The 26,059-nt window shown below is 41.2% G+C and overlaps 1 protein-coding gene across 8 annotated transcripts in view; it reads left to right on the plus strand.

Moving 5' to 3' along the window:
- The window catches only part of lrp8 (low density lipoprotein receptor-related protein 8, apolipoprotein e receptor), a 146,222-nt gene that overhangs the window by 55,285 nt on the left and 64,878 nt on the right, over positions 1 to 26,059 (plus strand). For all 8 annotated transcript variants that reach the window (XM_031859479.1, XM_031859481.1, XM_031859475.1 and 5 more), the window contains exon 3: positions 17,493 to 17,615. In XM_031859479.1, the coding sequence (XP_031715339.1) occupies positions 17,493 to 17,615 (123 nt within the window). The remainder of the gene's footprint in view (positions 1 to 17,492; positions 17,616 to 26,059) is intronic.

Here is a 26,059-nt window from a genome sequence, read left to right on the forward strand (position 1 = left end):
CTAAAGAATACTAATCAGTCAGGCCTCCTCCGTATGCAGAGTCTATTCAGTCAAGGATGGAAGGAAATAACAGGAGACGTAGGATAAATGGTTGGTACCATATTGCTATTACTTATTATCTAGTGAGAGCAATGCTTTCACAATGGCATAGAGATGTGTGTGTTATAGCATGCGTTTTGTGTTGAGTACACAGTGAAGGGCCGTTTCAGAGAACTTCCACTGAACATAACTGGACAGCAAAGAATTTGAATAATGTGGCATCACAGACCAACACTTTTTCCGGATTGTCATAATGATGCTTAATATTGTTTTGGACTGCAGCAATTTTTCCACAGAAAAGTTTGACTAGCGTAACCTTGTTAAACTTTTGGTTCCTGGACCTCAAAAGGTCACTTTCCTTGAGGCAGTAATGGTCCTCCAGCAAGGAACTGTGAACTGCAAGCGCAGCAATGATTCTTCTGTCAATATCCGGAGTAGGGATGAGACTTTTGTGTAATGTTACTGACTTTTACACAACAGTTACATAACAGACAATCCAAGCTGTCTACCAGAAAGGGAGAGATGGAAAGAGAAATAAAAGCAGATGGAAACTTTACTGAATCTAAAAGATCAGAAAATGATCCAGGAAAAACAAAACACTCCGAGATCTGAACCAACTTTTCCATTGTTTTTCTCTGATGTTTGAGTTGACAGTAGAAAAGCAATGTTGCACGGAGGTCAGTCACTAACACCCTCTTGTTAACATTACGTTACAGTCTTTTAGCAGACGCTTTTATCCAAAGCGACTTACAATCAGATTCTATCACATACACCGTAGGCACAGCTACGGGAGCAATTTTGGGGTCAAGTGTCTTGCTCAAGGACACATCGACATGCGACTGGTGGAGCTGGGGATTGAACCGCCGATCCTCTGATTGAAGGACGGCCCTGCTCTCCACTTAACCACAGTTGCCCCAGTGTTTTCTCATCACGTGCAAAACTCAAGCTTTTGCTATCCGCGTAATTTGCCGAAGCTTTGCTGTTCTTGTGAAACAACCAGGCAGCTGCATCCAGGTCTGAAAAGTGAAGCCAATGCTAAAGTGCCTCAAACTTGCATTTTTTCTAATAGCCAGCAGGAGGCAACTCGTCTGGTTGAAAAAAGTCTGATTGTATAGAAGTCTATGAGAAAATCACTCTACTTCTCTCTTGATTTATTACCTCAGTAAACATGAGTTTATAGTCTCAATCACTAGTTTCAAGTCTTCTTCAATACGTCATGATGTTAATTGAGTAAATTATGGCCCCATTAAGAGTAAAGCAGACAGAAGTTCAGCCAAAATGCTGAACTTGAGGCTTCAAAACGGTAGTCTACAAAACAATAGGTGATGTCACACCTATTCACTTCTGTATACAAGAAGTAAACTTCTGAATATATGGAATGAACATGTCCTATTATTTTATTCAGTCTATATATACAACAGAAACACTAAACTAAATGCTCTGGAGATTTTAGTTCCCCAAATATCTCCCTAGGTTTATTTCCTTATTTCCTCGGACTGTTTGATTGAAAAGGTCGATAGTTACACACAAATGAGCTTGAAGAAAAAACCACAAGTCTCTATTCTGTTGCTGTCCCCTGACCTTCTGGCTCCTATTGTCAACTGTTCTAAGACGCCCCCCTCGTTCACATGTGAGTGGACAAACGTCAACTCCCAAATATGTCATGGTGTCTGTCTGACATATTTGGGAGTCTTAAGAGAGGGGAAATGTTACTTATATCAGGCAGGGGATATGTTGGACAACATCTTTAAGATTGTAGCAAATTCAACACTTTAAATAATTGTAAGGTTGTTATTTGTTACTTGCTGGACATTATTCTAATCACTCAGCGAGCTTTGGGTGGTCAAACGGGTTCAACAAAACCCCCCTAGGGCCTGGCACAAGCTGTACAGAACACAAACATACTCGCGCAGAGGAATTGGAAAACATCATCGCCATCCAGTGATACTTTTCCAAAAATGCTAATGAGGCTAATTTACATTTTTAAAAGCATTCAGACGTCACTAGAATATGGAAAGACAGTCCTGTATGAGGTCAAAGCTCTGATGTTATCTCACTCAGCCGGAGACTTCAGCCATCTTCCCATTTCACGAGCTGGAGGCAAAAAGAGAGGAGGTGAGGAGGAAAATAAGCAAGGTGAAAGAAAGGTGGGCCCTTAGATTGTGAGTATGTGAGTGCATGTGTGTGCTCACCTTGCTGTTCGTCTAAGAACTGCCAGTTACAACCGGTGAAAGAGGACAGAGGATGAGGGTGTTACTGTCAGTTCTAGCAGAGCAGCCAGCATTTCCATTTTGTTCGCTGGAAGCCGAGTGTGAAACTTTGATGAAGAGCAATTTGCATCTCTGGATGGCTATGAAGAGGTCCGCTTTGTTCGCTGCCATCGAAAAGCCGTGCCCGCACACTGCTGGCTCCGAAACCTGACCACCCCACCACCAACCGGCACCCACCCTCTGCCCTTCACCCTCCACCCTCCTGGCACTACTTTTCGGCTGCTTCGGCCAGCAGCTAGTTCACCATTGTGTTTTGTGGCCAAGAGCACCTGCTGGGAGCCCTTTCATCAACTCCTCCCTGGGGTTTTTAAAAGTGATCCAAGGGCACACCCCACCCTCAGCACACACACACACACACACACACACACACACCTAAAACCAGACTGATAGGTCGAGACACAGATGCAGAAATAGTGTGCATCCATCTGAAACCAAGGCAGTTTGTGGATACGTAATCAGCCCCCACCTCAATGTCCATGGATGGGAGGGGCAGGCAAAAGGTGAATGACAACCACCACTCGTTAGCTCAAATGCACATCATGCGCTTTGTAAATTATGCATAATCTTTGAAGAGCAAATGAAAGAAAGGTTCCCCCATTGTCCCGTTTATCAAAACAAATAGTCCCCTGTGACTGTTGAAACGGGGAAGCTGTTTATGAAGGGGGATGGTGTGAGAGACAGTGGAGAAGGAGAGAAGACAGCGCAGTTTAGGATTTGTGTGTGTGTGTGTGTGTGTGTGTGTGTGTGTGTGTGTGTTTTGGTTGTATTTGTATTCCGGTGGCCCGGGGTATCCGTGGATACACCTAGGTGACAGGGAAACATGCAGGAGGAGGAAATGGGGAAAACAGTTATTTCACAAACGTGTCCCTGATACCCACGATGATTAAAAAGAACCACACAGTGAAAGGTAACTTTCGGTCACTTCTTTCTAAATCTCTCATCTAATGGCTACGTCCTCATTGATTTGCTTTGTGTAACTGTTTCACACATCATCTTGTGATTGGAATGAACAGCAGACGGATTGTTGATTAATGCCATCTCCTAAATTAATATAAATAAAATAATTGTTGAAAACAGCAGAAGGGAAACACGTAACTAATTCCCTGTGGTAAATGTTTATGAACTACCCACAAGACGGGAACTTCAAAGAGATTTAAGGTCTATTCTTTTGTAAATACATCTCGATATCAGAGAAGCTTTTGGAAATATTGTACTTGGTCCTTTAACAAAATGTATATTAATATTTCATATCTGCGTGGGTGCAATCATTTCTGGTCAATGTTTAGCGTCTTCATAATCTGAGTAAATATTTAAAAAAGTCTCTACTGTTGTAGAGTTGCCACTGTATTGAAACAAGCTATAATATCTTCACCGCCTCGGCATTTAACCTTTATTAACATACAGTTATTCCCTTTTTGTGTGTTGCCTCAGTCGTCGTCTCTTCATACAGAAATATTTTGATGAAACTTTAATTATAAGACATGCTGGCTTTTACTCTTAGCTCGGTTGGTGTGGTTCCAACTTACCTCGAGTCAAGTTATTGACAAAATTGAAGGAATGGAAATTCCTCACCCAGTATATCACAGAAAAAAAACTTTTTCTTGCCAAATTCAAATTTACTGGCAGCTAGCATTGTACTAATATACTACCACAGTAGTGTATTATTTGGTAATCGTGGGATTTGAAAGTCAAACTCCAATATGCATTTTTAATCAAGTAACCACAGGCCACTCCCAGCAGCCTCCCATCCATTCAAAGTTCAGATGTCACGAGATTATGTCCGACAGATGAGCCCATTTGGCAGGTTTACAAAGTATGATGAATCATAAGCCGCAACAAAGGCTGTGTCAAATGTTTCCTACCGCATCCCTTTCTTTCCTCCCTCCTAATGTTCACAAATCAAGCAGCTTTGTGGGCCAATGAAAAGAGCTTAGTCATTGTGTAATTTCATTCATGCAGTCGATGATGATGGGACATGTGGGCCTTGAAGGGATTAGTTGAGGAAACATGATTACTTTGACAGTGTAAACCTGCTCGAGATGATGGTGGAGCTCTAACGAGGAAGCTCTCATGGTCGTGAGTCACAACACTGACCAAAATGAACAGTCCTTAACAAAGATACTAATAAATAAGCAAAAATAAAATAGTAAATAAAGACAATACAGTAGATGTGTCTGTTAGGATTGTAAGGTAACATGCTATTCCGGGATTATTTTCTTGGTGGAGTTTTCTATTTGTGCAACCTGATATCTGGTGATTGATAAAGCGTAGACAAAATGTGATGTTCATACTGATGTAAAGCAGAATCTGGAATGAAGGCTTCATGTTTACTTTGACATTTAATCTCATGATATGGAAGTTTTTTTTAAATACTACAAAACCCCAACAGCAGCACAACGGGCTTGAGTAAGACCTCTGGCTGACTTTGTTCTTAACACCTCCAGGAACAAATAAAAGGAAAGGAGATCAAAACGATCATTATCACATAAAAACATCACACACATACACCTACACCTACACACACACACACACACATACACTTACACACACACACACACGCCCATGATATTTATCAGTTCTATTCAATCCTCTCATTCCGATGTTTTTGTCACATTGAGGCTTCTCCCGCTGGGAGTTTATTATTCACTCTGAACTCAGGCCATGATGCTTTCATCCAGTAGGTGTTTCTTTATTTATTTTCCTAATCAGCGATCACCAACCAAGCAGACAAAAGAAGGGACAACTGGCTGTTTGCCAAAGGGAAAAGGGGCGGGGGGGAGAGAGGTAGGGAAGGTGGGAGCGCGAGGGTGTTGGAGGCAGAAGGGTGGAGAGGAGGAGCGGATAAGGAACGAATGAGCGTGGCAGGAAAGACAAAGGATGGGAGGCTGTTTACAGCGTTTTTTTTTTGTTTTGCTGAGAGCGCAGCAGAACACGGAGAGAGGCGGGGTCAGCGTGTCACAAAAAATAATCACATTCCGCCATCGTATCTGGAAGCTCTAAGCAGTGCAGAGCAGCAGGTTGGCCTTTAGTTTTACTTTTCTTTGTCTCCACGGCAAATAATAACCTTCTCTTTGACCATCTTTTGAGCCAAATGACAAATAAGTATGCACGAACTGTACAGCGCTGTACAAGCAACTGCACATGCACTCACTCCTCGTGACCTTTGTGGGGCTCTTTGTTGCTTCTGAGCAACAACCATTTGTAATTGAAATGAATGATTTTTGCTTGTCAGCAGCGGGATGAATTTGTCCCCCTCTGTTGTTTGCGGATGTTCAGCAGGCTTTGTTGGAATCTCTACCATACACGTTCCCCCCCCCCCCCCCCCCAAACCACTCCCTCATAATAAGCCCAGTAGTAATTTGTCATGTGGACCGACCAGCAGCACGCTGCATGTGTGCGGTTTGGGACTTGAATGGCAATGGTGGAAGTGCAGGCCTGCGGAAGGAGAATTACAAGGCTCACAGTGAGCGTTGATTCATACAGCCAGCGGGAACGTTGTTTGCTGGTGAAAGGCTTTTTTCCCTTTTGTTTTTGGAGGGGGTTGCTGATAACTCGCATGCTTCCGCTTGTCAGTCAGTCACTCGCTTGAGGAGTTATTACAAACCAGTGTTTATGAATTTTGATCATTTCCATTTTGTTCTGCCACATGCATAGTAATTTGGGTTTAGAATGCATGATTGCCACTGGTTTGTAATTGAAAATTAAATTGCCATAATCATCAAGGTTATTAATCGTTTAGCAATGCGCTGATAAAGAAATGCTGATAAATGGATTAACTGTTTTAGGATGCATGTTTAGACTGTTATCCGGCACACATTTGTAGGTTTAAGAAGCTTGATTCAACATCTACCTCTTTTCACTGTGTGTGTGTGTGTGTGTGTGTGTGTGTGTGTGTGTGTGTGTGTGTACACGTCTGGCTAGCCACAAAAGGGTCGGACTATAACTGAGGTTTCATATAGTACTGTTTATCCCCTCCCCCCATGTAGGTTGTATGGCCCCATTGGGACATTTATGCTGTGTGTGTGTGTGTGTGTGTGTGTGTGTGTGTGTGTGTGTGTGTGTCGGTGTACCTTGCTAGGAGTCTCCTGACCTCTTGAGGCAGGCTGGAAGCTGGTCTGGTTTACACTTTATATTTAGAAAATTATTTTTTCTTATATTGTGTTGAGGTTTTGTTCCATTTGTTTTGATCAATATGATTATAGCATCTTCACACTAATACCCTACGTGAGTAAGAAAAACAAAATGTCATGAGGCAGTGAAAGGAAAGGGTAACTGTTGGAGTGTACTTTTGTAACGGAATCCTTTATTTGTGACACAATTTGGCTTTCTGATCCACTCTCCAATACAATCAAAGCATGTTTATGATTTAACCGTGTGCCTTCAACGGAACAGACGGACTCGCCCCTCTAAATCCTCGAGGCTGTGTCCGGCTGCTTCATGATTTTCCTTTGCCCGTGATGACATCAGTCAGACAGCATTGACAGCACCCCCGCTGAATGCAGAGCCATATAGGTTTTACATGTGTGGTTCGGAGTGGGCTGAAGGATTGATAGCTGATATCATTAAAAGGATGACCCTGTCTAGGAAAGTGAGCGTCTGATGAGATTGGAGTGGGACATGGGGGAGGGGATGGAGTGTGTCTATATGTGTGTGTGTTTGTGTGTGTGTGGGTGTGTGTGTCTGTCTGCCTGTGCAAGTATGTATGTGAGTAACAGGACTGGTATCAGTGTCTGAGTGTTTAATAAATCAATGCAGGTCAAGTCTGAGAGCCGGATGTCACCCAGATGGCCTGTTGTTAGGTGTGTGTGTGTGTGTGTGTGTGTGTGTGTGTGTGTGTGTGTGTGTGTGTGTGTGTGTGTGTGTGCGCAGTACAGGTACTCTGTGCATATGTCTCTTCTAATGAGAGACACTGAAGCAGTAGGGTATGATCTGACAGAGTCTCCCGACATCTGGGAAAAGGATACCCCCACACACATACAAGCACACCCATCAAATGCCAACGCACCTTTTGCAACCTCTTTTATCTCTTCTTTGTCATAGAACATTTCGATCATTTCAAACAATGTGATAATAATACATACGACATTGTAGCTCTGAATACAACAAAATACAAAATAATATTTCAACATCTTATAGGAAAATCCTCTGCATTAGTTTATTTTATACCAAGTGGTCTTTCTGAAGTGCTTTGGTATTTCTGCTCTGTAGTTTTGTAGATAGGTTTAATTGAACAGTATTTTCAGTCCTGTTACATAGGTTGGTTAGGATTCTTTGTGTTGATGAAGCGGTAGTGGGGAAAAAAAGCCAAGATCCTATTGAACACGTCATGCAATGTAGGCCAATGTACTGAACTTGGTACATTGAGTGAAAGGATGCAGAATAGCAGAAACAGACAGAAGACAGTTATTTATATGGAATGTGTGTTATTACTTTACTCGTCCTGTTCCAAACACTATTGAGCAGCCTCACTTCTTTTTTTTTTTTTTACAAAGTTCATATTTTCTTACAATACAGCGTTTGGCCATCTGACGCCGTCATTTGCCGGGCTGAAAGGCTTCATGTTGTTTGTTTCTCCCTCGCCATGTGCTCCCACAATGGCCCCTTCTGTGCTGCTACTTAATTCGCAGTCTCTGAAGCTAACACGGCCGTGGCGTACAAAGCGACCGCTCTTTGATCTCTCGGACTAGATATCCACTCGCCCTCAGAACAACAAATACACTCATGCTTGTTGGTCTCAAGAGGTAGCTAAGACGCACACAAAGTCCAAAAAAAGGGTTACTGAGGAGGAAGAAAGAAATGGAGAAGGAACAAAGACATTTTTTTTTATTACATTTTAGGAGGAATTTCTGAAGTATGTGTGATGAAAGTGGACTGTAAGCTTTAATAATAACAGCTATGTTTGGGTGATAGGAATGATTTCCCTTGTTGCTCATTGTTGGATTGAATAACAAAATAATTAACTTTGCAAGAGAAGTTTCTCTTCTTCTTTTTTGCTATTTCCATGCTGGTTGCCCATCACTTCTAAGCCGGTTTGCAGAACTGTAATTCCTCATGTATGTAAGGAGGAACAAGGCTCGGGGACCCAGGATGTGACAGGATTTGAGAGGTCTTAGGCTTTGGCATGTGGCTGATCCAGACGCTGTCTTTCATGGAGTTAAAATCCAGGGATCTGGGGAAAGCACAGAGCCAAGAGGACAATGGTTCAACATGCCCAGAGTGATTTATTTATTTTTTTAATTTTTTTAATTTTTTCGTCCCTTCAGGCAGCCAAGATGATGGTGAAATCCCTTAATTGCCATTGTAGGTTATTGTCAGAACTGTTTTTTTTATGCATTGCAATCTAAAGACCTGTATCTTTAAATCAAGTATTTTGCTTTGCTCTGACAAAGGATCAGGCTAGTTTGATAGTGATGCACCTCAGACTCTTTGGATACGTTTGTCAAACAGCTAACAGAAGAAGGAAATGTCCACCAGGACAACAGGAATTAAGCAGTCATTTTAGAGCCTAATATTTGATAAAGGTGTCAGGCAAACATGCTTAACTCAGAGGGCATGCTCGGCTCTCTCTTTGCTCTCGTCAGTGTGAGCAAAGAGAACGGGTGCGTATCCTGTGCCGACTCTTTGCGTGTATGGATACGTATTGTTCAATTCCATAATGCTGTCTTCACAGCGACTTAAAAGTTAATCGTAAAATAATTTCAAAACGTATGGCAGTATTTTGCACCACAGCCTCTGTCCTCAGCTGCTATTGTTAATCCCTCATCACAGAAAAGAGAGTCTTACAAAGGCTCTTTGCATTTCTCTCAAAGCTTAGAAGACGGAGAAAGTGATGCAATCTGTTTTCTTGAAATGAGTAAACAGTCGCAGGCTTAAGCTGAGGTATAAGCAGATGCATGAGCACTCACGCAGAGAGATTAACCTCTGTGAAGTAGGTGTATATGAGTAGGAGCTGGCAAGCGTCACTTCCACAAGCGTCTTCAGTTGTCTGGATATTATTTTATTTTATTTAGACGTCTACCGTTTTTTAAATCCTCTGAAGTAAACACATCAAGCAGTAGTAACCAAAGTTCCTTTGTTTTTGCACAATTATTCTTCATTTGTTAAAGTAAAGGACGCTATGCATTTCTCTGAAGCAGCCTGACACCTGTTTGCCCAAAGATTTATTTAAGTGGTTGGAAAGTGAAGAAGTTCACCGTTGATTAGGATGGGGGCTTTATTGGTACCAGAGAGAGAAATGGGGTTGTTCCAGCAATGGAGAATGTATATGAGATTGATGGAAAAAGGACAAATATTACCCTATACACTGGTATTTTAACACTTTTTATATGGCTAAATATGCCATAATAAAAACATATTAACATATACTGTATATCATGTAGGTTAATATGAGACATAATGCAGTGGTAAAAAGTGGTAATCCATCATAATAAACAGTTATTTATACTACATGTTGGCTTTATGTCGTATATATTAAGAATATTAAGCAAATCAAAACGGTGTGCACAAGCTACAGTGTGGCCCTAAAGTATCCAATGTTATAACATCAGGTATAAAATACAGTATCAAACAAACAAACATAGCATAGAGTGGCAAACCCTAGTCTGTACAGACGAGAGCAGCACTCAGGACAACATGTGGCACTAAGCACACCATAAATGATATGAGCTTCCTCCAGAGGCAGAGCGAGGTCGGTTCCTCGCCTCAGTACTTTGCTTACCTTCTAGTCTGTCTGAAGGTCCCAACGAATGTAAAAGTTAGAAGGATCTCAGTGTTCTAAAGCGGGCCTCTGTCTCTTTCATCTTCCCCACATTGAGCTTCAGGTGAGTCCTCCTTTGCCACATGATGCAACCGTCAGCCTGCCTGTAATCCACCAAAGAAAATAGATAAATCTGGAGACTACGTCCTGCTGCGACTCATGAAATAGTAACAAGCTTCTTTGAAGTGGTAGGTGGTATTTGATGTGCTGTGAGGAGCATAATATATTGTGTATTTGATCTGGCCAGCTGTCTGGGTTGAGAGTCCATGAGCTCCCTTCACATCTCCGGCCTTTGTAGTGTGTGCATCTGACACACACCCGTGTTCATCTGAATGCAGCTGCAAAAGGCACTTTCTTGGATTTCTGACCTCACATTAATGTTACACTTACAGTATGTTTTCATTCCCCTCTGATGATATTGAACATATATATTTAATGCCAATTCTTGCCTCATATTTAAGTTGCAGTCGCAATAGTTTGGCTTTGAAGAGTTTGGGAAACTTTGTATTTTGCCCTTTTTTATGTTCAATTGGCCAATGGGTGGATCATATTATTCAACTATTTCTTTATTTCTCCTCCCTGTGAGTGGACCACTATAGTTGGTATTCAAGTTAGTCGAATGAAAAAATATGAACAAAATGATACATCTAATCCCTCCCTGCTTTCCATTACCTTACAATCACTGTTCTCTCTTGCAGCACTGTGCTCTTGTTGTATTCTAGTCCTTTCTCCACGATATCTCTCTGTCTCCAACAGATTATTGGGAAACTGGACAGGCCTTTTAATCTCCTCAAAAGACCGATATTATACTTGTCTACTTTACTCCATCCCTCTCTCTGTCTCTCGTCCACACAAACACACGATTCACAGAGTATTCGCCACTCCCTCACATTTTGCTCGCTGATTTACGGCCTCTTTCCCTCCACTGACACGCTACGTTCTTTAGCTCTTTAGCCGATCACAACGATGTAGAGGACCATCTATTTCCTCTCCTCTTCCTCCCCCATTCATTCTTTCTCCATTCTCTCTAGCTCTCTTCTCTTTATGTCTGTTATTTTTCTCTCTTTGCTTCTTGTATTTGCTTGCTCCTTCCTGGGTCCTCCTTAGAGTTGTTTACAGCCAGACACGTATTGTGCTATTTTTTTTTTCTTGTCTCTGCTGGTGTTTTCAAGAAAGGTGTGTGTGTGTGTGTGTGTGTGTGTGTGTGTGTGTGTGCGGCCCTTCAAAAGAAAACACATTTAGTCCCCCCCCCCTAAATATTGCGTGCCGTTTAGACTTTCATGTACTCATGAACTCATGTACTGAGAATAATGTGAGAAGTAAATACAAGCCTTGACAATGAGCAAGTAGGTAACTCCAACTGAAAAGGATGAGGCCAAAACAGGTTCATTTTCATAATCATCAGTTCAAATAGATGATATTTATTCAGCATTAACGAAATGGACTTTTCTATTGCGTGCAAATAGCCCAACGTATAGTTTGATCACAACCTAAGTAATGGAATACTTGAGCAGAGCGACGTGGTTACCACAGTATTTCCTCTGGCTTTTCTCCAGATTTCATGTACAAAGAACAGAATTGGCCAGTTTGGGCTTTTCTTTTGTTTCTCCTTTAAACCGAATTACTCTGGCTTGCTCTATTTAGATGCCTTGGTCAGGATAAATTGTATTGTTTATTTTGGAAAGAAGTAAAGCCAGAGGTGATTTGGTAGGGTCGTGGTTTAATATACATATTTAGAACTTTATTTTATTTTAGAATCATTAAAGGGATATTTTGATGATTTTTATGCAGACTTTTTAGTTTGAAGACTGAACACCAACAGATAAAGGGAGAATATAGATACAGTTCAAATACAGTCAGACATGGATGGAGTTAGAAATATGTTTATACATGTGCTCAAGTTGAAATATTGTCAACCGGGCTAAATAACTTGTGGCTATCCAAAGTTATATGACTTCACTTTACCAGAAATTACAGACTGTAAAGACACTTCAGCATTTAATTTTCTTGACTACAGTAAGACACCTTTGCATTGTGTCTGAATCTAACATTAGACTTACCAAAATAAAATGCAAACAGAGAACCCAAACTGTCCTTCAATCAATTTCATACAATATCTGAATCTTTATATATAAATCTGCTTTTACCAACTCAAAGGCTGGTCCGCAAAGAATACCAGCTTTGTTCTTTTGCACTTGGAACTTAAGCAGATTAAAGAGTGTCAGTGTCGCTGACTGAAGGTAAATAATCTCACTACAGCGCTTGTTGTCTGTTCCAGACCTTTTGTTACTGGAGCAAATCAACAATTCAGGGACTGCAGTCAACAAATCCTAATTAAAGGCGACACAGTGTTCCCTTAGCCATTATTGTGCTGTTGGATGTTTTATTTCCATTTCCCTTTCACTATGTTTGTGTGTGTGTGTGTGTGTGTGTGTGTGTGTGTGTGTGTGGGCGCATGTGTGTGTAATGAGGTGTGTAAATTGAATAACTTGAAGGTTGACGCTGACCTTCACCTGTTCCCAGGTCGAATGATCATGTCGTCAGGAGTATGTGACGAAGAATCCTAAGAGGCCAGCGTGTGTGTCTGTGTGTGTGTGTGTGTGTGTGTGTGTGTGTGCGTGTGTGTGTGTGTTGAGTGGATGCGGTGGAGGTCAACATGAGTAGGTCAGCCTAGTCACTCATTGATCACGGAGGTCTGCAGAGCATGACATTAGTTGAATGTCAGTGCAAGATTAACACACTATGTCTATAGAAAAGGTGAACAGTAGTTACACCTTTAAGTGTATTCTCTGAATATATGGTCTCCCACATGCATCTCTATAATGGACATTATTATAATGGTTTGGCCTTGCATGGCCCTATAAAGGTTTAATATTCATGGAGAGATCACAGAATGGTATTGTCCCTGATAGAAATAAATGTTAAAGTAAATTGGCATCCTCCAATCATATTACACCAAGTGATTGACAAAATAAATGTCAAAAGAAATGTCATTGTGCATGTGCTGTTTAACGAACAGTACTGCATTCTGTGGAACATTAGGTCGAAGTGGAATGATTTGATACTCAAGTTAGTGATGACTCGAGATTGCAGATAAAAGCATCTACTGAGCAAGCTAGAACCTTTCTGGTCTGTGTGCTATTTCACATACATATGAATCCCTTTGTCCACATGGGGAAAGAGGAATAAAATAACATAATACTACAGATCTAGGAGGAGAGAGCTTGGTAGGTAAGGGTGTGTGTGTGTGTGTGTGTGCATGGTTGCCTAGTGTTTGTCTCCTGCACATTCACTCTCACACCTCATAAGACAGGTTTAGGCTGTTCCATATGGATGACGCTCATATACGACAGGTCGCTGTGCATCAGCATGTAAATGCAGGCGGCTGTTTGCGTGTGCATCAGCAGCTCTTGAGAGGCATGGGAACATTTTCCTTTTGTATGTGCTGGTCTCTCTTTATATTCGTCCACCGGTTACAACACTTCTGTGTGGAATATGTGAACTTCTACATGTATTGTTGTTCATCCTCTCTCTAGTCTATAGTGTGGTTTTCTTCATTAATGGTGTCAGTTCCCGTTTCTTTACTCGATGAAAAATGTCTTTTTATTTGCATGCTTATTTTATTACATGAACACTTTCTTGCCAACATGTTGTATTGTAAACATGTGTGGGAAGATTTCCCTGCATAAAGCTAATCACCATTCATTCAGTATTCAAAACTACAAATGACTGTACTCCCATATATGTAATTCTCAGTTTCCAAGATGGATGATAATAGCTTTCCATAATGGGCTTCATTGAAACACTACCATTCCTTGCTTCTAGTTGGGATGCCATTTTTAAAGTAAAGTCTTCGTACTGAACATATGAGTTCTGTAATCATTCAGTCTCATTTTCAAATGATAAAAAATGTCCACTTATCATCATACATTCCACAAAACCTCCCCTGCAGTGTCTCTAGATTACTGAATTAGTTTCTCACTATGCTGTGTGTGTTTTTTTTTTTATCTTTGTCCATTGCCACTGTTCAATAAACATGAGAGTAACATCATTCATCCAAAGGTTAATTAAAAGCATATTGTATTTGCTCACAGAGGAAAACCGGCTACTCAATGCCTTTGGCCCCCAGAATAAGACGGGGCCAAGGTGAATCATATTCTTCGCCTTTATGTCCTCAGGATAAGAAGAATGCGAGTCAAGGGAAGGGTTGTAGGAAATTGATATGGGCTTACGCTCGCTCGCTTTTGCATTTTAATTAATCCTCTTGAGTGTGACATGTTGTAAGCCGCTTTGTCACCTGTACCATTTTGCTTCCCCAACTGAATCAACGAGCATTACGATGACCAGTGACATGAGATATGATATGAAGGAAAACTGTAACTTGTGGGTGTCTGATATCACCTCTGTTGTGATCTAGGTTACAGTATTGTGAATTACACTGCCGGTGTATATGTAGCTCTGTGTGGCGCTACGGCTGGCTGTGTTATCAGGCTGTAGGCAGAGATGGAGGAAATGATGGAGGAAAAAAAACAAACCAGGAGGGTTGGCAGGAAGAGATGCGATTTATGCTAAGATACTGGTATGAAGGAGATGGATTTATTCAGTCCTTTTGTGAAGACTGATGCCATTATACTAGACCCCACCTAAACAGCCTCTTCCCCTCTTCCCCTTTCTTACCCATTCCCTGGTTTCTCCCCCTTTTGGTCTTTGGCTCTGACTGCTCTGTGATCCCTAGGGACACGCTTTTCATTTATTCTAGGTCTACACCTTCTTCAATTTCATCTTTCTCCTGTTTTAACACTTTTTTCCCCCCACTCTACTTAGAATCAATACCCTGCACTGTTGAATATGTGGTTGTCTCTATGTTTTCTTCAATCATTCATGCGTTGTCATCTGTACAAGTGCATTCATATATACATACAGAAATTATTGGTCCCCAAAGCTGAGATGCTGTCAGTTCCTCGAGCATGCTCTTCATTATTATGGCTCCCACTTGTATAATCAGTCACAACACTGCCTTTTACCTCACACCGTAGGACATCCAAGGCCACACACATAAACAACAAGCTAATAAGCTGGCTAGCGTTTCCCTTGCTAAGTGAAATAGGACTGTATATAATACACAGTGCCAGGGTTGGACTGACTCCTTGTGTAGTTCAGCAGTTTAGATCAGTGTGCTGATGCTGCTCAGCTAAATCCTTGTAAAGCAAAGCATTTGGCACTAAGCATTGGGCTCCGTTTTGTATTGAACAGAACAGACACCTTTTTCTGTATAATTTGCTTTTTAGGTTCTCGGTGAACTCGGTTTATATTGTAGAAGTTTGAACCTGTTACTTTAATACTTGTGACTGTAAACAATGATGTCTCTCATTACATTATGTACTTATAGATGAGCTCTGGTAGTGAGAAATGAACAATGAAAAAGATATTTGGTGATTACCTTATGAATGGTCTTTCTTTGTTTTGTTTTTCAAAAGAGAGAGAGGGTTTAGCGAAAGAATTGTGTTGTTTTGGCGATTTAATTCCTAATTTGGAAATATTTAATGAAATGGGTAGTGTGATTTTATTTCATTTTTTAAATATTTTTGGTTTTATTCCTCAAATGTGAACAGGCTGTTTTTGTATGGATCACTTATTTTAGAAACTCTCCTTTCAAATGGGCACTTTTCTTCAAATTAGAGAGACCAGGGACAGTTGTGACCTCAAACCAAACAACTGATTTTGCGTATCTATTTTTATTTGACAAGTTGTTTAAAGAGTTGATGTTGTATTCTGTTCAATAACCATCCAGGGAATAATTGGGCTGTAATCACATGTTCACATGAACTGATAGAGATGACCTCGTCTCTTTCTTGGGTTCATATGTGTTTGTTATTCTTCCATCATAGAAATCAATCTCATACTGTAATTGAAGCTATAAGTGTTGTGATCACCTGTGATTGGAGGATAGTGAGCTTTAGCAGGAACAACATGATTTAGTTAACATCGCACACACTACAGTACATTGCTTTCGACACTCACTCTGCAACCCAGCTGGTTTTAACCGCAGGTCGCTGAGGCGGTTTAACACCAGGCTCGCGTGAAAGAAAATGGAACAGTATCAGTCACTGTTTTTTACACACACACACACACTCTTGCCATTTGTCATCCCCCTTCATTGTACATTATATTTCATCATGGCGAGGCGAGGCATTGCTAACACGGCAAGTGAGTGCTTTCTCTTGTTCAGTGGCTCTCGCTGTCAAGGAGAGGGATTTTTTTTGCTTCTGCCCGCGATAGACTCAAGTGCTTCAATTTTCACCTTTCTTGGCGAAAGCTATGGCACAAAACCTTTGGAGTCCAATAGGCTATCAGGAAGACTAGACTGAGCCTGAGCCAGTTTTGCAAAGACCGGACCGGACCTTGAAGGTGGATCATGGGGTGTTAAGATGGAGCAAAGACCTCTGAGCCAGTTTAGGCAGACAACTAGAGGGGTGCTGCTCTGATCGCACGTGACATGCTCTATTCACTGCACCATACATCCAACGCGCTCTTGCAAACTACTTAAGCTGTCATGCACTGCTCATTCACTCTGCCTAAGAGCAAACTGCTCGGCTTGAAAACAGTGCTCCTCCACCCGAGCATCCACCCATAAGCCCATTTACTGGATTCATTCTTCACATAATGCTCAAAATCTGTTCCAGCTTGTCAAATATAATATGTTGCTATTCCCATGCCAACTTTATGAAACTTAAATTCTTAATGAGTCACAAGTAAATTTATCTACTGACAATATTGATGCTCTAATAAATCAGTTCGGAGCTCATGAAAAGAATTTAAACATGTTCCACGATGTAGAACTTAAGTATTGGATTCAGCAGGAGACTGGAGACTTTTTCATCCACACTGGATCTTTGTCAATTTAAAGGTGTCTCGGTGTGAAACTCCCAGAGTCTCACCTGGCTTTACAGCCCTGATCCACTCATGCCACCTCAAAGAACCAACACGAACAAAGGCTCACTGATAGAACACCTCCTGTTCTCTCACGTCTCCTGTTACAAGTTGCACATAAACAAGCTGATGGTTGAATTCAAATTGGACAGCAAAATGATTTTGAAGTTTACTCTTTAAGTTACATTTTAATTGCGTACCCTCTCTCCTTGTTAAGTGGATTATCAAACGTTTGTTTACTTGCTTACTTGCGTACTTACTTAAGTGTTTAATCATTTGTCAGTCAGTGTGCTCATTTTGTGAAGGTGACTCGGACATCATTTTATGTGCTCCAGAGAATTTTGTCCCATTTAATATGTAATATAACAGTCACTGTGTTAATAACGGGGAATGAGTTGATTCACTATACATATTAACGACCAGCAGAGAGTAGCTTTACTGCTCTACCTTACTTTGGCTCATAGAGTAATGTTGCGTCTTACCTTTTGTCTCCACAGCAAAGAAGACATGTGCCACCACAGACTTTGCCTGTAAGAACGGACAGTGTGTCCCTGCCAGGTGGCGCTGTGATGGAGAACCGGAGTGTGCAGACGGTTCAGACGAGGCAGATGCAATCTGCAGTAAGTAGCCACGCAAACACAACCACAGACAAACGGTGCTGCAAAGCAAGCAAGCAAACACAGACAGAGAGAAGGCCATGAACACACACACACACATTTGACTTAGTCAAAGTCTCAAATGTGCTACCAGCTACGTGTGTGTGTGTGTGTGTGTGTGTGTGTGTGTGTGTGTGTGTGTGTGTGTGTGTGTGTGTGAGAGAGTGTGTGAGAGTGTGTGAGAGAGTGTGAGTGTGAGCTCATTCATGCTTGTAAAAATAATTTTAAAAAATACATGAATTTTCCAAAACATGCCACACCAGCATGATGTAACTAGTCTTGTCCCTTTTGCAGTCATGTGTTTATTCTAGTTGACCTCGACACACACATGCACACACACACACACACACACGTTTCCGTCAGCATAAAACACTTCCAAGGATGCTCGGTCTCAGTGTGTCACATCTTGCTCCGCTCCAGCCACTGTGTCAACCTTTCTTGCACATTGCCTCAGTTTTTTTTGTTTGTTGGCTGGAATAATCAGTGGAAAACTACAAAGACCAATGTCTGTGTGTTGGTTATTTTTTTGGGATAAAGAAAAACATGTATCACGCTGCAAATAGTTTTCTGATGTTGATATATAACTGTTACCGTTACAGTACTGTGACTGTTACTGATACCACTTTTGTTCTGCATGTTCAGATATGTATTGATAGAGTATTGCCTTTTTACTCGCAAATATTGTATTGCACGAACGGTAACAATAAGCGTAGTTGCCGTATCCTTCACTTCACCTGGTTCATTTTACCACAACGGCATATCTGCTCGCACGTCCTGCATGAGTGTGTTTGTGTGTGTGTGTGTGTGTGTGTGTAGTTGGAGGAGCTCAGCCCGACAGAGTGAGCAGAGCAAATGCGCACTGCAGTGTGATAATAAATTAAATCAAAACATTAAAAAGTACTAATGAAAAGCACCAGAAGCACCAGTAACGGCAGGGCGTACCAACACTACCATCTTTAAGTATTTGGCAACGGGGCCCATTTTAATACCGGGTTTTAGAACTCATCACTACGTCAAACGCCAAAGGCTCTCGTTGAACTTATAAACTTTTTATTTTAGTTTCAGATTCAGATAAGGAAGGGTTTTCATAAGATACCAAAACAACTGAAGGAGAGTGGAGTCTTGGAGTCCTCAGTGGCTTTGAAAAAGAGTCAATGACTTAGTGAGAAAATACTTGAGGAAAGTTGAGTGAGATAAATTGATGTATTTTGGGAGAAACTGTTCCCCCGGATGTTAAAACTGCTCGATATAACTATTCGGTACAGAAGATCCATAATCAAGCTGTTCTGCAGTTGCTTTGTCTTTTTTATAAGTCAATGCGTTGTCCTGCAGCCTTTCTAAAGCAGCCCAAATTTCCAGGACTCAGCGTTTCATGTTCAGATCGACAAAACAAAACGGATGCTTCTCATCCAGACAACTGTGTTGGCACAGCCCGGGCGCCATTGGGGAAAAAACGAAGAAGAAAAGATCAGGATTTTCCGGTGAAGCCATCCAGGTTAAACACCTTATAGCACCTACCTTGATGAATCCGATGCCATGGTAACTTTCCGGAGTTGTATAACTGCCTGAAAGCAGTATTAAGAGCTGAACAGTGCTGTCGGTTTATATTTCATCTTATAACCTGTACCTATCCCAACACCAAAACAGTGCTCTAGTGGGTTTGACCAGTTTGGCAGAGTTTGGAAGTTCTCTCATTGGGAATCTGAAGAGTTGTACGGTGCTTTGTAAACATCATGAGCAAGTGTTTCAACAGCAGAGTTGAAACTGGTCAACTCCTGAGGCAAGGGGAGTAGAATCCAGACACACTCTGGATTTCACAGGGGTTCATGTATGAATATCCCACAGAACAGAGCAGAACTGCTCGAGGTCAGTCTTTCCACTTCTGTCTATAATCACAAAACGTTCCATATGGCTGTATCTACAGGCCAGCTCTTATTTGCAATTTTTATGAAGATGATTTTTAAAGAGGTGATCAAAGAGCCCTTTGAAGATTCTCAAAATAATAAGTCTGATTGGGATAGGCCAAGGACGTGTGTGTGTGTGTGTGTGTGTGTGTGTGTGTGTGTGTGTGTGTGTGTGATCCCTATAACTGGAATGAGTGTGTGTGTATAAAGATTGGGTCGATGCTTGTATTTAGTATTCATCACAAGGTGAATCTGTGAGTCATTTCATCAGATTAGTGGACTTGTGGTTAAGTCTCATTATGTCCAATCAAGGTCGGACGCTGTGAGTTCTCTAACTTTCTCAGACACATTGATCCTCACAGCTGTGCGTGTGTTTGTTGTCATGCAGAAGAGAGTGTGTGTGTGTGTCCTTTCATCAGAAAACAGTGTAGTGGATATGCAGTAGGTGAGAAATTGAGCGATATGCAAAAAACATTAAGGGCAGGGTTGGTTGTCTTCTTCAAAAACATTTTTGAATCAAGTTGCTTTATAAATTAGATGCAACAATCTTGTAATTTTGCCCTGATGAGTAGATAATAAAGAGACGGCTATCTGTCTTAATTGTGAAAAAGAAATCTCAGATCACCGACAATTTTTCTGCCAAGTCATTGCAGACCGATTGATGACAGATTAAATGAAAATGAATTTGGCCTTGGCATACCTTTTACTCGTCTCTGCCAAAGTATATTCTGTGTTTTGATGATAGTGATGGAGAGCATTGTTTAACGCGTCAGCCCATAATCTCCTACAGATGCTGTACCATTCAATGACTCCTAATTCCTTGTATAGCAGCATCGTGCATTTGTCTGTTTATTCTGGACTTTTCTTTGTTATTCATCTCTATATCGTCATGTCAACCCCAGCTGTCACCACCACCTTGTTTAGTCAGCCTTCTTTTTTTCTTTCTTTTTTTGCTCTGCATCTTTTTCCTTGTTATTATCACACCGATCTGTCTGTTTCTTCCCCTACCAGCCTCTGAACCTCTGTCTGCGAGCCTATCATCTCGTATCACATCCTCTTCTCTGTCCTCTTGGTCTTCCCCGCAGCATGTCCTCCATTTTCTGATCTGAGTTCAGTTTAAGCGATGCCTTTCTTTCAATTGATTTCCCTGGGAGGGAATCGATGGGCTGATCCCCAGGACCTCTGGTCGACTGCTGATTAACTATGGACCTCCCCCCTGCCTTACACACACACACACACACACACACACACACACACAAACATGCTCCCAGGGAGGTGTCTGTAATTACACATCTGAAAATGATTCTGGGCCTAGAAGTGATTCTGGAGAAAATGTTCAATCAGCTGACGCACGAAAGAGTGTGCGTTTCTGCACCGATCTTAAGTGCAGACATCCCCCCCTTAGCATCATTAGTAGTGTTAGATGTACCATAAAGTCACTAGATGGGTGAAGTTCAATTGATTTATTGTTTTCCAAACAGTCTCAAAAAGTTCAATGTCACTTTCACGAAAACTCCCTTATAACTTGTGACCTTTTTTTTAAGTGCAGGAACTAGTTAAGATCATGTTGAATATTTAGAGTCAAATGTCCTAAAAACAGCAACACACAGAGGCAACGCAACCATCAGGTTAATAGTTTATATTCACGGTGAGACAAACCTTTTGATTTATTTGAGGTTGAGCACCAGTTTTGATTTTATTCTCTATTATTCGAACAATAAACATCCTGATCCACATGATATTGGGTCCGATTTAAAATCTCTTCTCATACACGCCTGAAAAGTTGTGAAGTAAAGGAACATTCATCAAAACGTCTCTTGAGCACCTTTATTGTTGTTTCACCACTGAGTGGTTCATTTTAAGGGTGCTTGCTATTAATCCATAATAGCTGGTAACTAAATGCTCGTGAATTACACAGAATATATACATAGGATACCGTTGGGTTATTTGTATATTTTGACATTTTAATTTACATAATGTGGGCGACCAGTTCATAGTCCCTGTGCCAGACATCAAAGCTCTGATATTCCGGGTCTAGATGTTACAAAGTCAGCATCCATTTATTCTGAGTGGCATCAGCGAGATCCTGCAGTTCAACAATCAGTGCTGATTAGAGGAGCTGCCTCTCTGAAGTGTTGCCTAAACTCCATCTCTATGCGTGCACTCTTTCGGTTCTGCTGCTGCACATCTACACTCCAGGGATTAAAAAAGAACCCTTCTCGCTACCCAAGTGTCCTTGTGGGTTATTGAATTGCAACATTCGAGACACTCGTAACCACATATTGGACCACACTCCCCGCCAGTCGAATTCATGCTTAAAAATGTTGGATGTAGAGTTTGAAAGTGTTGGAGAGTGCTTAAAGTGTTGTGTTCTTTGGAGGTTGTTCTATATTCATAACATTAAAGTCTTGTATCATCAACGTAAGAAATCTAATCATTACAAGTCTACTCGGGCACGTTTCATACTCGGAGGCATGCCGACAAAGGCTGTACTGAAAAGCCTCCAGACTCATTGTGAAACATAACGAGTGGAAGAAAGACAAACAGAAATGAGAATTTTGGCGACTTTGGAAGTCGAGTAATCTCAAGTCACACACACGGTAGAGCATTTTGAGATAACGCTGAGAAAACAATAGTCTTTCGATCCCCTTTGGGTCAGCTATTATGAAATGTAAGCCGTCATATTCATTTATTCAAAAGAAGAAGAAAAAAGAAAAAGAAAATTTGGCTCTTTTGATATGAAGACCTGCATTTATTTCAGTGAAACAAACTAAACTTTGTTCTTTATCTGTGCAGGGCCCCGATCTCAACACCTTTACACTCGATTTCTCTATCAGTAGAAGAGTAAGCAAAATGAGTCAGTAAATGTTGTAAATGTAGCATTACACATTAGTAAAAGCTGATGCATTTGGCGTTTTTTACTGATTATCTGATGTTTTCACCAACTCACCCAGCACCACTGGGCGTTAAAACTGCGATGAGTTCACACTTTGCTACTTCCTTCATTCCGTCTGATGAAACCCGTTCATCTAAAGACACAAACTCTCAAACCAGAGTCTCTCATCACAGCATGACTTCTCTCCCACTGTGGGTAGCCTTGATTTAAAGAGCTCCTATCCAATCGCTACTGACCTCTTCAGTTTATTTTTCATATGGTAATTAAAGCCCCACTGAGGAGGAAACCGTAGCGACAATATTGACTAGACAACCGTTCCTACCCTTGGCACTGCTTCGTCAAACCGGTATTGCAACTATAGCCTCCTAAATGTTTATATAGGGAGGAAGAAGCCACTGGTGTTTTTTCAATCATGACTGCAGGATGTCAGGATTACTGTTGTATGCTCTGCCTCTCAGTCATGTTTCAATACCTGCTGTGGAATTCAGTGTGGTATATTACCACCATTTTTCCTGCGACAGTGGCAAGGCTCTAGGGATAGCAATGTCAGTCCCCCCACTTTAGTTTAAATATTTTCTAAGCTAAATATTGGATGGATTTCCATACGTTGTACAGATATCCGTGGTTCCTAGAGAGTAATGGCTACTGACCCTGGTGACCCTTCATTTAGCGCCACCAGCGGGTCAAATTGTTCCCTTATCCAGTGACATATCTCAACAGTACTTTGTCTTTAGTGCTGTTTAACAAACGTTAGCATGCTAATATGCTAAACCGACATGGCGTGAGAGAGATTACATGTGTCACTGTCCGCACATGTAAGTATCGTCACAAAGCCGTTACTACGGCTAAAGATTTTATATTGAAGTTAGCTGTTAAATTTATTTTAAAGAATACCGTTTTTGGCAACAACATTTTTAAGTGCATTAAAAATGCATATTAAGCATGTATGTGTTGGTGATGAGCCATTTTTATGCCCAGATGACCCGTTGCATATTAATGTAAATCCTATATAGATTTGTACATTTATATTTAAATTGTGTAAAAGTGATGCATTTAATCAAAGATAACTGTCATTATTTATTATCCAGCACTGACCCAAGTTATCAGTGTTAACTGTCCCTTGGTGACAACTGAAGTTGAAACTTGTACCTCCCTCCCCCTGCATGTCTCTATTTCCCTGCTGTCATCACTTCCACCCGCTCCTGTGTACCGAGGTGTGTTTTTCCTTCTCTCTGTGTGCAGAGACAACAGGCAGGTTAGTGTATTATGGCACGGAGGCATGGAGGTTGGGCTAGTTAATTATTTTTGGAATATGAACGGGAAGGTTCCAGTGAGTTAGATTGTCGGACGGCTTCAATTTCATGCTTGAGGCAGCGGCTGCAGCAAGTGTAATTTCCCAGGTGCCCCCCCACCCCCTCTGTCTGTCTGTCTGTCTGTCTGTCTGTCTGTCTCATTCTGCGTCTCTGTCTACCTCTCATTCAATTCTCTTTTTCAGTCAGTGACCTCGCCTTAAAGAAAGACACGTGTAGTAATACAAACACAATCATACATATGCACACAAACATTCAGGAGCAGAAAGCCACTCAATTCGATATATTGGTGTGTGTGTGTGTGTGTGTGTGTGTGTGTGCGCATGTGTCCGCGACTGAAGTGTTTGAGTGTGCAATCCAAGGTCACTCTGATTTTCTACTTCAGAGTAGTCTAATTTGTCTCTAGTCCCTTGCTACATGATCTTTTAATGGAAAGCCTCTTATTGCCCTGAGCTGGATTTCACTCACTGGCCACGATATACACACAAGCACAGCTGCACGAACACAAACACACATACCGACCTTCCTTAGTTTCACTCATTCACTTTCACTTTGTGTCAGTTTATGAATTACAGGAAATGGCGCCTCCGTCTTTGCTTCTGGAGTAAACATTATAACACGTGTTGGAGGTAGAGACTAACAATACAGCAGAGAAGAGTGCAGAGGCTAATGCACGATTACAGTTTCAAATTTAAAAACGAACGTAACGTACAGCAATACCTTCCATCTGTTTTCTGATCGATGTAGCCGGGCCTCTGATGGGGCTACTTTAAAGCTAACGCTTGATCAAGCTAACGCCTGGCTATATTGCAGCCCTATATGTTTGACAAAACAATCAAAAAACAAAGGTCTACTTGCTTGCTTTTGCAGATCCTTCCACTATATATCTCATGGTCTTCATTAGAAAGTGGAGTTTGCGCAATTGTCATGGAAATGGAAGAGTTGACATGTGACCTCAGTAGCCAGTTAGGATTTCATCCAAAGCAGACAGGAGATCTCAGTCTGTGTGAATGTTTAGCATAAAGGTTTATTCTTGACAATGTGAACACGGTGGGATGTGGTTTAAATCTCCAGGAAAAGTAGTAAGACAGGATGCGAACTGCAGTCTCTGACGTTCCAAGCTTTGTACATCCAACCATCCACCCATCCTCCTCCCGAATACTTTTTGTTACAACTTCCTATTAAGTTTTCTGTTACACTAAAAAGTAGGTAGAGGTTGCTGGGTAGGACAATGTAAATATAATTAGTTTTAAGCATTTTAATGAACAACAGTCTGGTTCCTAGTAGTTGTGATGAGTAGTTTGTTTCCTTGTCAAATGTAGCTCATAAATAATTCAATATACAATACTGAGAATGACTTTAATGTCAGCTTAAAAGTTGCTGGGGGGAAAACACATTGTGTCTCTCTTTCTCCTCTCCCTCCCTCCCCTTCATATTGTAAGTCCATCATCTCAGACCCTCATGTGCATTGTTCTGCTTATCTTGCCGTCTTGTGGCATCTCATTAAGCACAAATGTCTTTAACTTGATTTATATCAGTAATAAGTTAAAGGGCATTGATCCCTAAAGGAAGATAGAGAATAGCCACCTAACCAAAACACAACAGGAAGTACACTAGACGACAAAAGACACATTGCATTTTATCTGGCGTGTGAAAGCCATTCTGCAATAATGACACAGAGAGAGCTAAACCTAAGAAGTCCTGTGAGAAACACTCAATACATGAGAAAACAGTTATTTATCAGAGCTGTACGTGGTGATTATCAATGTAACTCCCATAAGCTACACAGAGAAAGTCTCAGCGTCAGTGGTACAGTACATGTAAGGAACCAGTTCTGATATTAAAGAACATTTGTGTTGATGCCTGTGTGGGGTTGAAACAGCTGTTTACAGCAAACATGCATGCTAGTTTACACAGGACATGGCAATCAAACAGTAAAAAACACCTACGCAGCAACAGCCACCATTTGATTTTTTTTTTCCTTCAATTCCATTCTTCCGTTCAATTAGTGACCCTTGCTCTTGACTGGCCGTGATTGATTGGTGGTCAATATGTTTTTGCTCTCGGAGGGCGTCTTGTGGAGCTGGAACTATCTGGTGGGATTGCCTTTGCTAGTGTTTTCAACGTGTTTGTAAAGATCCATGCATAACAATAATTATGTTTTCATCACCCTTTTTGTTCTTCTACATTTCCACAGCAGATGGTCATAAGCACAGATACAGTCATGGGGGAACAAATTAGACCTTTGTCACAGAAGAAATTTTGGCATTTCCTAGTCAAATCTGCTCCATTTTATGC

Source organism: Anarrhichthys ocellatus, unplaced genomic scaffold (assembly GCF_004355925.1).
Source record: "Anarrhichthys ocellatus isolate YVR2014 unplaced genomic scaffold, GSC_Weel_1.0 scaffold22, whole genome shotgun sequence".
Taxonomy (NCBI): domain Eukaryota; kingdom Metazoa; phylum Chordata; class Actinopteri; order Perciformes; family Anarhichadidae; genus Anarrhichthys; species Anarrhichthys ocellatus.